The sequence below is a fragment of the Nilaparvata lugens genome, chromosome 8 (assembly GCF_014356525.2).
Source record: "Nilaparvata lugens isolate BPH chromosome 8, ASM1435652v1, whole genome shotgun sequence".
In the NCBI taxonomy this organism is placed as follows: Eukaryota; Metazoa; Arthropoda; class Insecta; order Hemiptera; family Delphacidae; genus Nilaparvata; species Nilaparvata lugens.
The window spans coordinates 51,206,308-51,218,512 of NC_052511.1; the positions used below are offsets into that span (position 1 = coordinate 51,206,308).

Here is a 12,205-nt window from a genome sequence, read left to right on the forward strand (position 1 = left end):
ATCAAGTTTAATATAAATTAAAGTTGTTAATTATAACAAAATCATACAGACAAACATTTGATGGATTGCAGCCATCATTTTACCCATAATCAACCACAATGGTAACTGTAGGAAAAATTAAATGTGAATACTGTATGTGCGTAAAGTTCCTCTGCTGCACTCAAGAAATCATTCCGCCCTCGCCTACGGCTCATGCAAACGTTTCTTTCGGTGCAGCAAACTGTCACTTTGCACACTAGTTGCACAAATAACTAATTTGTTACAAATTATTTGTTCTCTGTTATTTTATGTCTTTGTTCCCTGCGGTATTAGTGTTAGGTATTTTATAAAGTATCAATTTATAGCAATCCATAATTTTACTTCCCCTGTTATAGTAGGCTATATTATATTATAGTAGGCTATAGTCGGTATAGTTATACACGTATGGCTCACAAGGAAATTTAAATAACTTCTCAATAAAATGAACTGTATAGCTCCATAGCAATAGATTTATTCCTTTAGTAATCTACTCCATAATTACAGAAAATTAAATACAGTACATATTAATATGAACATCGAATGAATTCTGTCCAATAGATCTACGAGAGAAACCAAGAATAACAATTAAAAAAGTTTCAAAACTAGGTATCATTTATTGTAGTAGTATATATTGATGTAGCTTACAAGAATTGTTGAAGATTGAAAATCAAAGGATAAAATTGAACATCCTTCTATAGTAAGTGAATTACATGATAAGAAAATAGGATGACCATGGGAGAAATAAAAAAATATCAATTAAAAATTATTAAAACTCAGTAATAATTTTTAGTATTATTGATGTAACCTATATAGACGTTTATGAGCATGTGAGTATTGGACCAGTTAGGAGAGAAACAACAAATAATTTGAAGTATTATTGATCAATTGATGTAATTTGAAAAAAATGAACATTGAATAAGTTACGGGAGGAATATAATATAGGCCTACACCCAATTGGAATTCAGAAATAATTCATGTTATTTTTACAACTTGGAATACCTAATAGAAATAAAGTAAAACCCAATCAATCGATATTCAGGAATAATTTATGTTATAACTTAGAAATATCAAGTAGCTAAGTTTATGCTTTTAGAATATTAAGTTTGTTTTTGGTCCTGCAAATCTATTTCTTTAATATGTAATATTTCCTATTTTAGTGATAATAGTGTGAGATATTTTTCCATGTTTGGTTTTGAAGCATCTAAATATTGAAAAATCTACCTTGTGAAAATAATTAAGGGAATGAAAATCTTGTGAAGTGAAAAACTACAAGACTTAACCTATTTCGGACTATGTGTAACCTTATCTGAATTTGAAGAGGAATAGCACAAGGTTACCTTATTTTTTCTTTCCCTATCATTTTTATGATGAACTTATAGTATGAATCAATAAAGAATTGGAAATAGGAATAGAAAATACACCTCATCAATTAAAGTCGAAATTCAGAAATAATTTATGTTCTTGTTACAACTTAGAAAAAATAATTTATGTTATTGATACAATTATAATTGAATTATTGTTACAACTTGGAGAATATAAGTCAAGGGGATTGTTGAAATCGAAATTTAGAAATAATTTATGTTCTTGTTACAACGTTACAACTTGGAAAAAATATTTTTGTTATTGTTACAGATTTAATTGAGTTATTTTTACAACTTATAGAATACGGGACAATGTGATTGTTGAAATGACAATCATGAGAAAGGAAGATGAATTGATAAAGTGAGAGGGAGAACTGTTACACAGGCTTCCTGTACACTGCTTGCATGAATACTTGGAGACGTTTTTCATGTCATTCTTGATTGCTTCTTGGCATTTGTCAAACTTCAATGAACAGTGTCTCATCACCTCTTTCTTCTTGCCGTCCACACCTGGAAATCAATTTTAACCTCTTTGAAAAATTAACAAAAAATAGTAGGCCTACATACTAGTAGGTAATCCGAGCTCCACAAGGGTTCAATTACGAACTTGACAAACTGAGAACTTGTAATAAAATCTAGAAAAATTGGAAATAGACCTATAAAGCTGCGTTTACACCAAAGTTATTAACAAAATGGTTATTTCTCTGATCTCTGTTCTATTGAACTAGATTGAACTTTTTGTTAATAACTTGTGTTAGGTATTAACTCCGGTGTAAACGCAGCTTCAGATTGAACATAACTTATCATACACATGATGAACATATGTGTTTGTCAAGTTCCGTTCAATCTAATAGAATCTATAAGAACGGATAAATAAACATTTTGTTAATACTTTTTGTGTAGTTGAGAAGTTGAAATTGTCGTAATTATTCATAATTAATACAAAGACTAAGAAATTGTCAAAAAATACAGATTTATTGATAGTTAGAAAGACCGGTTTCGGTTGTTACACCGGCCATTGTCAATCTCTGATAAACACGCAGAGTATGACTTTATCAGAGATTGACAATGGTGTAACAACCCAACCGGTCTTTCTAACTATCAATAAATCTGTGGTTTTTGACAATTTCTTAGTCTTTTTATTTACTATTTTGTTAATAACTTTGGTGTAAACGCAGCTTAACCATCATCGGTAAATAAAGAATCTATATGCACAATTTCAAGTTAATCAGTTCAGACGTGGTGATGCGTCATTCGTGAATTTCCCATCCCGTACGTGTATAAGCCAGTTCAATCCTTTATTATATTATACATAACTTATGAAAACTTTTTATAGGAAATGTGATTATTAGGAGTGCTCATACTTGATCATTTTCATTCCATTCTAATAATATTCTAATCTTTTTAAAAATTTCATTGCAATAGTGAGATTCAAAAAATGCTCCATTAGAAAAAAAAGGAACTGGAAAATTTTAGTAGGTTATTTTGACGATTGACTTGAAAAATTCATTCCATAGATTCCTTTCTAAATGTATCTTGTGGAATACTACTTCTTGTTTTGCATACAATAATGTAGTCGATAGTTCTTCATCGCTAGGCGATAAACTGGTTAGAAATCTTCAATTTCAAAAACATTTTCCCTCTTCTTTTGCATGATAAAAATAACTATCATTAAACGAAAATCAAAATTGATTCCCATATTAACAGGTAATATAATAATGCCTCATTGGTTGGCTATTGTATGTTGCTACGCCAACAACTGGATAATAGAGGACAAGACAGTTTTTACTAGTAGATTTCTATCAAGTTTTTGTAATTAAATAGTTATTGTAGGTATAGGCCTACTGAGAAAATAAGTAATTGATTCATTCAGCTGCTGTGAGGTCTTTTTTATTATTTGAATTATTCCAGGGTATTTGGTTCAACATTGCAAAACCTCAAAGAACATCACAAGAACCCAAAATATTATTGTTTTTAATGACAAAACATTTGATAATAAGAGCTCATCTATTGAAGTTGAGCACAAAAATATATCAATTTATTGTATTCAATGATCCATTATTTATTTTTTCCCTCCAGAAGTTTGTAAATATGATGTGATTGATAAAAATTTATTCAACTCGAGTTTTTGCAAATACTTAACTAGAGTCACCCTGGATTGGAGAACTCGCTCAAGAACTGTTGTATTGTAATCTTTGAGACCTAAAACTTTTAATATTATACAGAGTTGGTGAAAATTATGGAAACAGCTAAATATTTCTTTTACAAAAATAATTTGACAGCAGGTTTCATTGGGGATCTTATTTCAAATGAAAAATTACTCTGTCGCTTCAACTTCTTTGTCCCTCATCTGAATCCAAATTCATTTTTTTAAATGATAAGGTGGTTATCTGATACATGATTTTTATACTGGAGATAATATTCCCAGGAGAAAATTAATGGCGAAACTCGCACATTTAGGCTATATCTCAGCCCGTATCAGATTGTTGATGTAAAAGTTGTAAATTATGTTGTAAATTAACCACCTGACATCATGTGTCAGCTTCCAAAAAGCCTCAATTGCTACTATGAATGAATGAATGGAAAAACTGTTCTTATTGCATGCAATGAATTCTTCAGCTGACTAGATGATAAATCACAACAATTTTTTTCTCATGCACTTTCAATGTTATTTATTATATCCTAAAAAAAGGACGAAGGAGTGTCAATTTTGTTGACCAACGAATTCGACCTGTAAAAAGGTTTGAAGAAAATTGCTTGTTCAAAAGTTTAAGCTGATTGATCAATTCTTTCTAAAGTTACAATTGTAGAACATACAAAACAGACAGACAACGACTTTGGCCTTCAGTGAATCACAACAATTTTTTTTCTTATGCACTTTCAATGTTATTTATTATAGCCTAAAAAAGGACGAAGCAGTGTCAATTTTGTTGACCAACGAATTTGACCTGTAAAAAGTTTGAAGAAAATTGCTTGTTCAAAAGTTTAAGCTGATTGATCAATTCTTTCTAAAGTTACAATTGTAGAACATACAAAACAGACAGACAACGACTTGGCCTTCAGTGAATCACAACAATTTTTTTTCTTATGCACTTTCAATGTTATTTATTATAGCCTAAAAAAGGACGAAGCAGTGTCAATTTTGTTGACCAACGAATTTGACCTGTAAAAAGGTTTGAAGAATATTGCTTGTTCAGAAGTTCAAGCTGATTGATCAATTCTTTCTAAAGTTATTGTAGAACATACAAAACAGACGGACAACGACTTTGGCCTTCAGTAAGTGAAAAGTGAGAACTCGCTGACGCTCGATCAATTAATTGTAGAACATACAAAACAGACGGACAACGACTTTGGCCTTCAGTAAGTGGAAAGTGAGAACTCGCTAACGCTCGATCAATTAATAACCTTATTTCAAACTGATATCAATCTAAATTTGGAAGAGGAATATTGAAGGGTTTGCCTGTTCTACCTCTGCCAATATCATTTCAATTATAAACGATTTTGTAGAAATGTAATTAAATTGGAGAATCAAAACCTTCTCACCTGTGTAATCGATTTTCATGCAAGCTTTGTCGAGGCTCATGAATCCAAACGGAAGTTGAAAAGGTTCTGTTTTGGTGCGGTTGAGAGAATTATGCAGCGAAAAAAACGCCTCAGCATCGCAAACTGTCTCAAATTGTTTCAGCTTGCTTTTGTCATTTTGAGCGCAATCAGCTGACTGGGCTGAGTCACACGAAAAGCATTTTAATGGTTCCTTTGAAGCCCCTGTAGCAAAGTATTTATTCATTAAAAAATTTTTAATTTTTGTCTATTTTCAGCCCCTTAATTCATTCCCTGGACCTTCAGCATCCTTTTCTTGAAGACTAAGCACAATGCATGAGTTGATAGAGTGAAAAGGAACAGACAGCAATCTGAACACAAAGCAAAACATCAAGGCAAGTTTCGATAGATTAAATTAATGAAAAGGAATTTGAAATGATTGGGAGACAAAAAAGAGTGAGGGAGGCTCATATCAGCGATTTTGTTGAAAATCATATTTCAGCCTCATTTCATTTTGGTTCTCTTGGAGCACTCAGAAAGCAAAAAATAAATTTATCCATTAAATAACTATTATGGAAATTATTTAATGGATCGTCACTATAGTACGTGCATTTTCACTTCATAAGTGTTTTTGAAATTCAAGTTTTATTCGATTAGTGAGAAAGAGTATGGATATGCAACAGGTGAATAATTATTATTTTCATCTATCTTCAGCCCCTAAATTCACTTCAATTTTGTTAATCAAAAAACAATTGTCAGGGCCATTTTATTAACCAGTATCTACAGAGTGAGTCATGTATGGGAACACTTTAATAAGTTGGATACTGTTGTAGATATAATACTGTAACTTTCAGGATAAGTTAACTGGTCAAATACTCTACCTTTTGACGTAAAACTGAATTTCACCCCCTTATGAGGGGTTGAAATTCAGTTGTACGTCAAAAGGTAGAGTATATTTGACCGATAACTTATCCTGAAAGTTACAGTATTATATATACAACAGTATCCAACTTATTAAAGTGTTCCCATACATGACTCACTCCTGTATAGTGACATTCATGTTTTGAAGTAAATGGAAATACAGTATTCTAAGTATCAATAAATCTGTGGTTTTTGACAATTTCTTAGTCTTTTTCATTCAATAATACAGTATAGCTTACTATACTGACAGTTTTAATGATGTGCATGAATGTGTGTCTCTTCTATGAATGGATATCAAAAACTTAATTATAATTTTATATAATTCAATACGGTAATAATAAATATTGACAAGAATTGCATTTTTTCAAATGCTGATGATGAGTTTTGAATTATAAATTATTGCAACCAAGTACCATATTTAAATAACAGCAGAATTATTATCAATAAACTGTGATCCATTTTTTGTTATATTATTTACTGCATTCATTCACTTTAGAATCTTTGTATTGTTATTGTATCTTGGGAGTGTTAATGAATAAATAAAATGAATTCGGTCATCAATTGTAAATATTAAAAAGGGAGAAAACTTAGCTATTTCACATCATTTGAGTTGGCACGTTAATTCACTACCTATGTTTGTTATTTTATGCTGTTCCAATCATTATCGTCAAAAAGGACCATCAAGGAGGGTCAAATCATAGCCACCTCCAATACAAGGCCCCGGCCTACGATATTGCTAGGTCGGAGTGTAGGCCTAGAATCTAATACATGATTGGTGAAAAAGATTTTAAAAAATACCAGCTGATCTTTTCCACCAATCATGTATTAGATTCTAGGCCTACACTGCGACGTTGCAATATCGTAGGCCGGGGCCTTGAATTAGAGGTGGCTATGGTCAAATTCATTGGCCAAAACAAACCTCATCTGTAGAATGGTTCCTAGAATATTTGTTTTCTGAATTTTGAGTTGATCTTATGTAGCTTTATTTTCTCTACGTTATTACTAATACTACAGTTCAATTAGTTTCACTACAGTTCAAATTAAAATAGAATTGTCTTTTTCAAATCAGTCTCCCCAAATTTCAATTCCTGATGTTGGCCTGTTTTTATGTGTTTCAGGCCTATTTCAATTGACTGATAACAACAAATAAATCAGTGTGAATAATAAATCAAACATTGTGTCTGTCTAGAACTGATTCATCTATAAAACCACTCACAAAACCAAAGATTTTTATCATACCAGATTTAACCAAAATCTTAGAGCTCAAAGAACTGTAGGCTACGACACTCAAATTACTATCATTTTAAATTTTTTCATAATAAAAACATACTACCTCAGTATTATCAATAGATACTATTTCAAAAAAAAAGAATTAAAGAGAAATGATTGCTTTAATATGTGAATATTTCCTAATTAGTGATAATAATGTGAAATATTTCTTCTATGTTTGTTTTTGAAGCATCTAAATTTAAAAATCTACTCTGTGAAAATGATGAAGGACTGAAAATTTTGTGAAGTGAACAACTACAAGACTTAACCAATTTCGGACCATGTGTAACCTTATCTAAATTTGGGAGAGGACTAGCACAAGGTTACTTTATTTTTCCCTCTCTATCATTTTGATGATGTACTTATATTATGAATCAATAAAGAATGAAGACCATCAGTAGTATCTATATGTTAATATGGAGCTTCGTTATTTAATTAAGAAAAATAAAAACTATTTGGATTCAGTTTATTTTTAGAAACATATATATTTATAACTAAAAAAACTTTGTACTCACCCAAAATTTTCTCTGGTAGAAGCAAGATGCTCAGTAATACACAATAGTTGACGATCATCATTCTTTGAGAACCAATAAAACCAGAGATATTTCAAAAACTCTCAAATAAAACCAACTACACTACGCCTCTATCACTGACTATTTTTAAAATCATAGTTTACTGACTTGAACCCGGAAATACACTCCTGTGGTTACACCCAGGAAATAAATCCAGTAATATTCACCTCAAAATGTCAGCATTATTCCTTATAGCAACTATACTTCCTATATTGAATTGATATTGCCAGTTTGATAGACGTCTGTGGTCTTACTTGAGAGATAAAATTAGTATTTTCACTTATATTTTTCACTTTTATATAGTCAGCTCTACTTTAATCTGTCAGAATTCCTTATAAATAATGACATTATTGCTTCCCATTTGAACAATACTGGCATTTCAAAGATAATCTAACTACAGTTTTTGTTTTTCTATTTTCCTTGAATTTGAGCTGTGGAGAAAATTACTGCAATAGACCTAACTTTCGAAAAAACAAAAATCAAAAAACTCATGGTAAGTTTGATTTTGGCTTGTTTTCTTACATTGTGATAAGCTTAACTTAAATATTAACTACCACATATTTGGTTCAGCATTTGTTGTTTATCCCTTTAATAATGTAACCAATAATGAACTCTATCAAGAGACTTAAGAAGACTCTTTTCTCTCCAAATTTATTTTAGAGCATTCATTTTATAAAAGAGTAACTAAGATATTTTCTGGAAACTACTTTTTTATCACACAGAACTTACAGTTTTATCCATATCCATAAAGCAGGAGTAGGCTACCATACCAAGTAAGGTATTCACAAAAATTATTAGGATATGTATAATTGCATTCTGTGAAAATAAACTTGTTTCAGGCGCTTTGTAGAAAAATAGTTTCTTATAATGATCAACAATCGTCAATGCTCATGTTTCATGAAATATTTTTCAATCAAGGAAACAACAAGGATTGGATTATATGGTAAAAGATGTGGTATTTCTCAGTAATTGAAAGAATAAGATGTTGATGTTGTCAATACTATAGATTACTTTATTTGTTCAAAGGAAACTGTGGTATAGTTTTCCTGTCGAACAAATTCCACAGTAGTGTTCTTTCGTAGTAAATTCTTTAGTAGGTAGTATGCTTCTATATTCTGAATCATTTCCACTTGAAAATTATTTTTGTTATTAATAAGAAAACAAGGATATTGTCAAATTTCACTAAACATTTTTAGTTAAATTTGACAATATCCTTGTTTTCTTATTATGGAGAGATTTCACAACATCACCATCAATTCTACTGATTTTTGTTAGTTGGAAGTCATGATTGCAGGCCCTATTGTACTCATACAATACACAATGATTTTACAGTTGCATTTTTATTTGCACAATTGTAATTTATGTAGTTTTTTCTAATTATAGCCTCTAATGTAGAGCGGTGCCTAAACATTCTATATCATTGTACAATATAGAGTTGTCAACTAGAGTTGTCAACTGAGATTTTAATTTTTTTTTTAAATGTGTTGCTAATTTCTCAAAAAGCACAGCAACTTTCAACTTGTTTTCTGCAGAAAAAATGGACAATATTTTCGAAGAAAACTATTTGTGAACAACATTTTGTTGACAATTCTGGTGTAAGTGTGGCTTGATAATTGTTTCATCTTATCATTGAGCCAGAACCTCTTATATACTGGTATATAGAAGATCCTGATTGAGTCTAATACAATCAATAAAAAATAGCCTTTAGAATGAGTTTTGGTTTTAGTTCAACAACTGAAGAAGTTATTGTCCACTTGAAAATGACTATATTGATTGCTGAAACGTTGTGGTTAATAAATGATAAAACATTTCCGAAGCAGATTTAAAAATTTTTATTTCCTTATAAGTTACAGATAATATTTTGAAAGCAATATCATGTACGTCTTTTTTCCAAGGTAGTCCTGATCACATGAGCAGGAAAATATTGAACTCTCTCCCACCTGTTATATCTGAGATTGACTCTGAAGTTTTGTTGAAGATTAAGTTGAAGGATTGGCTGATCGAAAAATCCTTTTACAGTATAATGGAACTTTTTGAATTGAGACATTTTTAAAATGATGTGATTCTTGTCATCTTGGCAGCGAATTGAATTATTTTTTGTTATTTGAATATCTTAATATTTTTTACAATGTAATTTACCAATGTGACTATGTATTTGACTTGTGTCAATATTGTATTATTGTGCAATGCATGACATCAATAAAATTGAAATTAAATTAAATGAAATTGAAAATTAGTTATTTATTATAAATTTCATCGTCATTAATTATTCCAAGGAATTATTATTTTCATTCATTTCATTGTATTCTTTTTTCCAGGGGTGCCCACAAGGGGGGGCATTGCGCAATTTGCGCCATCAACATTTTTGGGGGGGCACAATTTTTTTTACATTCTATGTCAACATTTTGAATCATGACTAAAAAATCAAGGTATTAAATAGAGATATCCTTATGTAGTTAATTTTAATACTTTTTCCCACCTCTATAATGTTATATTTTGCAAAGTGTAACTCAATATAAAGCATGAAAAATACAATTGATAATATGTTGTATGCAGGAATTTTAGTAATTTTAAGCCTATGAGTTTTAAAGTAAATCTTTGACAAAAATAAATTATAACTTCATCATCCACTATTATTCTGATTCCCTTTGCTTAATTTTAATTTTTAATGGGCCTGTGTTTGAGTTTCCTTGCTGTTGCAACCTAATTTTCTCAAAAGAACAATGATAAGTTGAATTGTAATGTACATTTTAATCTAATAATTATTTTAATTTCGAATGCGTTTCATGATGATATTAATGTCTCTGAAATGAAAATGGAATTATAAACAACATCCCAAACTCTAGTGAATTTGACAGAAGAAAAAACTTCTTTTGTCAAAAATTTGTGAAAAACATCAAATGAAGCCAATTCCAATCTTTCAAATTTACACCCTATTTACCACACAGTAATCAAGTAATTATTGTAATGCTTCATTACTTTTTTCTGTTTTGTATAATAGTCCAGTCAAATGGTCGTTTTTCAGGAAACAGCCCGAAAGAATTTTTATCGACGGTTCTATATGTATTTTGGGTCGCTGAATTCTAATCTGAAATTTTCTGACACGCCAGAGGGCGGCTTAACCCCTAAAACTACCAAAAAAACCCAAAATTTCGGATTTTTTTCAAGTTTTTCATTCAATCTTGAGAACCTTCAACTTTTCGAGAATTTTTCATTTCTCTAAAATATTAATGATAATAAAATTTCTAATAAATTGAGTGGTCATGCAGGACTCAACGATTTTTGATTCTGGAGCTAAAGGTTTTCAAAAAAGGGGTATTTTTAAGGAGTTTTCAAAATTATGCAAACCTACCACTTCTACCCTATACAACTAGGATTTTTTCTAGTAATGATAGAAAGCCACACATCACGTGAATTAAGAATATTAATTCTGAACAGAGCTCCTGAGGTACCTATTTTTGATTTTAGTAGTGGTGGGAGGGGGAATACACCCAAAAATAGAAAATCATGTCCTACAGCCAAAATTAAAATTTTCATTATAATACCTTTTCATGGCCATCCTAACAAAAAAGAAACATATTTCGGCTGAAATCACCTTACGAGGGTTATGTTCTATGAGAATCACTCGTTAGATTTCAGTAATTCCTAGTGGGGGGGCACACATAAGGATACATCCAGGATCAAAACTTTTAACTGAATGATCAGATCTCCTCGTACTACAGCTCGTTCATATCAGCTCGTCAAGGCGGTTGAAAATCATGTATCATCTCACTAAAATTTGCTAAAAAAATAGGAAATTCCTCCTTCAGTGTATTTTAGACCATATTTCAATGCATAGAAAGATGACCGATTTCTATATTCAAAACTGTGTGTCTCGGTAACTCAAAATGATACTTGGTCTTCATTTGAAGAAAAGAATCTCCACAAGATACGCAACGTTGCATATGCGAGACTGTGAAAATGGGGGAAGTATCACAAATTTCTCGCACATTCAAAGTTGTGTATCTTGTGGAACACTACAGATAAAAAATCCAAAGAGTAGTCCTGCGCGACCAGTCAATTCATTGGAAATTTTATAATCTTTGATATTATATAGAGAATGCTTTTTCTCGATAAATTCAAGGTTCTCGAGATTAAATGGAAAACTTAAAAAAAGTCCAAAATTTTGGGGGTGAAGTCGCCCTCTGGCTTGTCAGCAAATTTCAGATTAGAATTTAGCTCCCCAAAATACAGATAGAACCATCGAAAAAATTCTTTCGGGGCTGTTTCCTGAAAAACGATCATTTGACTTTTACTAGACTATAAGTTGTTATCCTATTATATTAAGCGAGCAATTTCTGTATATCTGTTTATATTTTTCTATTTTTATGTCTGGCTATCTGGTTATTTATGTTCAACGGATCTCGGAAACGGCTCTAACGATTTTCACGAAATTTGGAATATAGTAGGTTTATGATATAAAAATTCGATTGCACTAGGTCTCATCCCTGAGAAAACTCCCTGAAGGACATGGAAAGGATAATT

The 12,205-nt window shown here is 30.9% G+C and overlaps 1 protein-coding gene across 1 annotated transcript; it reads right to left on the reverse strand.

Moving 5' to 3' along the window:
• Positions 1 to 476: 476 nt before the first annotated feature.
• On the reverse strand, positions 477 to 8,520 carry LOC111052497. Its single transcript, XM_022339194.2, has 3 exons — positions 7,625 to 8,520; positions 4,923 to 5,144; positions 477 to 1,889 (listed from the first exon to the last, which is right to left on the reverse strand). The coding sequence occupies exons 1-3, from the start codon at positions 7,683 to 7,685 to the stop codon at positions 1,675 to 1,677; spliced, it is 498 nt and encodes a 165-aa protein (XP_022194886.2). The 5' UTR covers positions 7,686 to 8,520; the 3' UTR covers positions 477 to 1,674.
• Positions 8,521 to 12,205: the final 3,685 nt, after the last annotated feature.

Excerpts from the sequence above, each read along its gene's own strand:
- LOC111052497 (XM_022339194.2), bottom strand. The coding sequence starts at position 7,685 with ATGATGATCGTCAACTATTGTGTATTACTGAGCATCTTGCTTCTACCA. Across the intron at positions 5,145-7,624 it reads TCTACCAGAGAAAATTTTGG|GGGCTTCAAAGGAACCATTA; the intron begins GTGAGTACAAAG and ends ACTTTGCTACAG. Across the intron at positions 1,890-4,922 it reads CATGAAAATCGATTACACAG|GTGTGGACGGCAAGAAGAAA; the intron begins GTGAGAAGGTTT and ends ATTGATTTCCAG.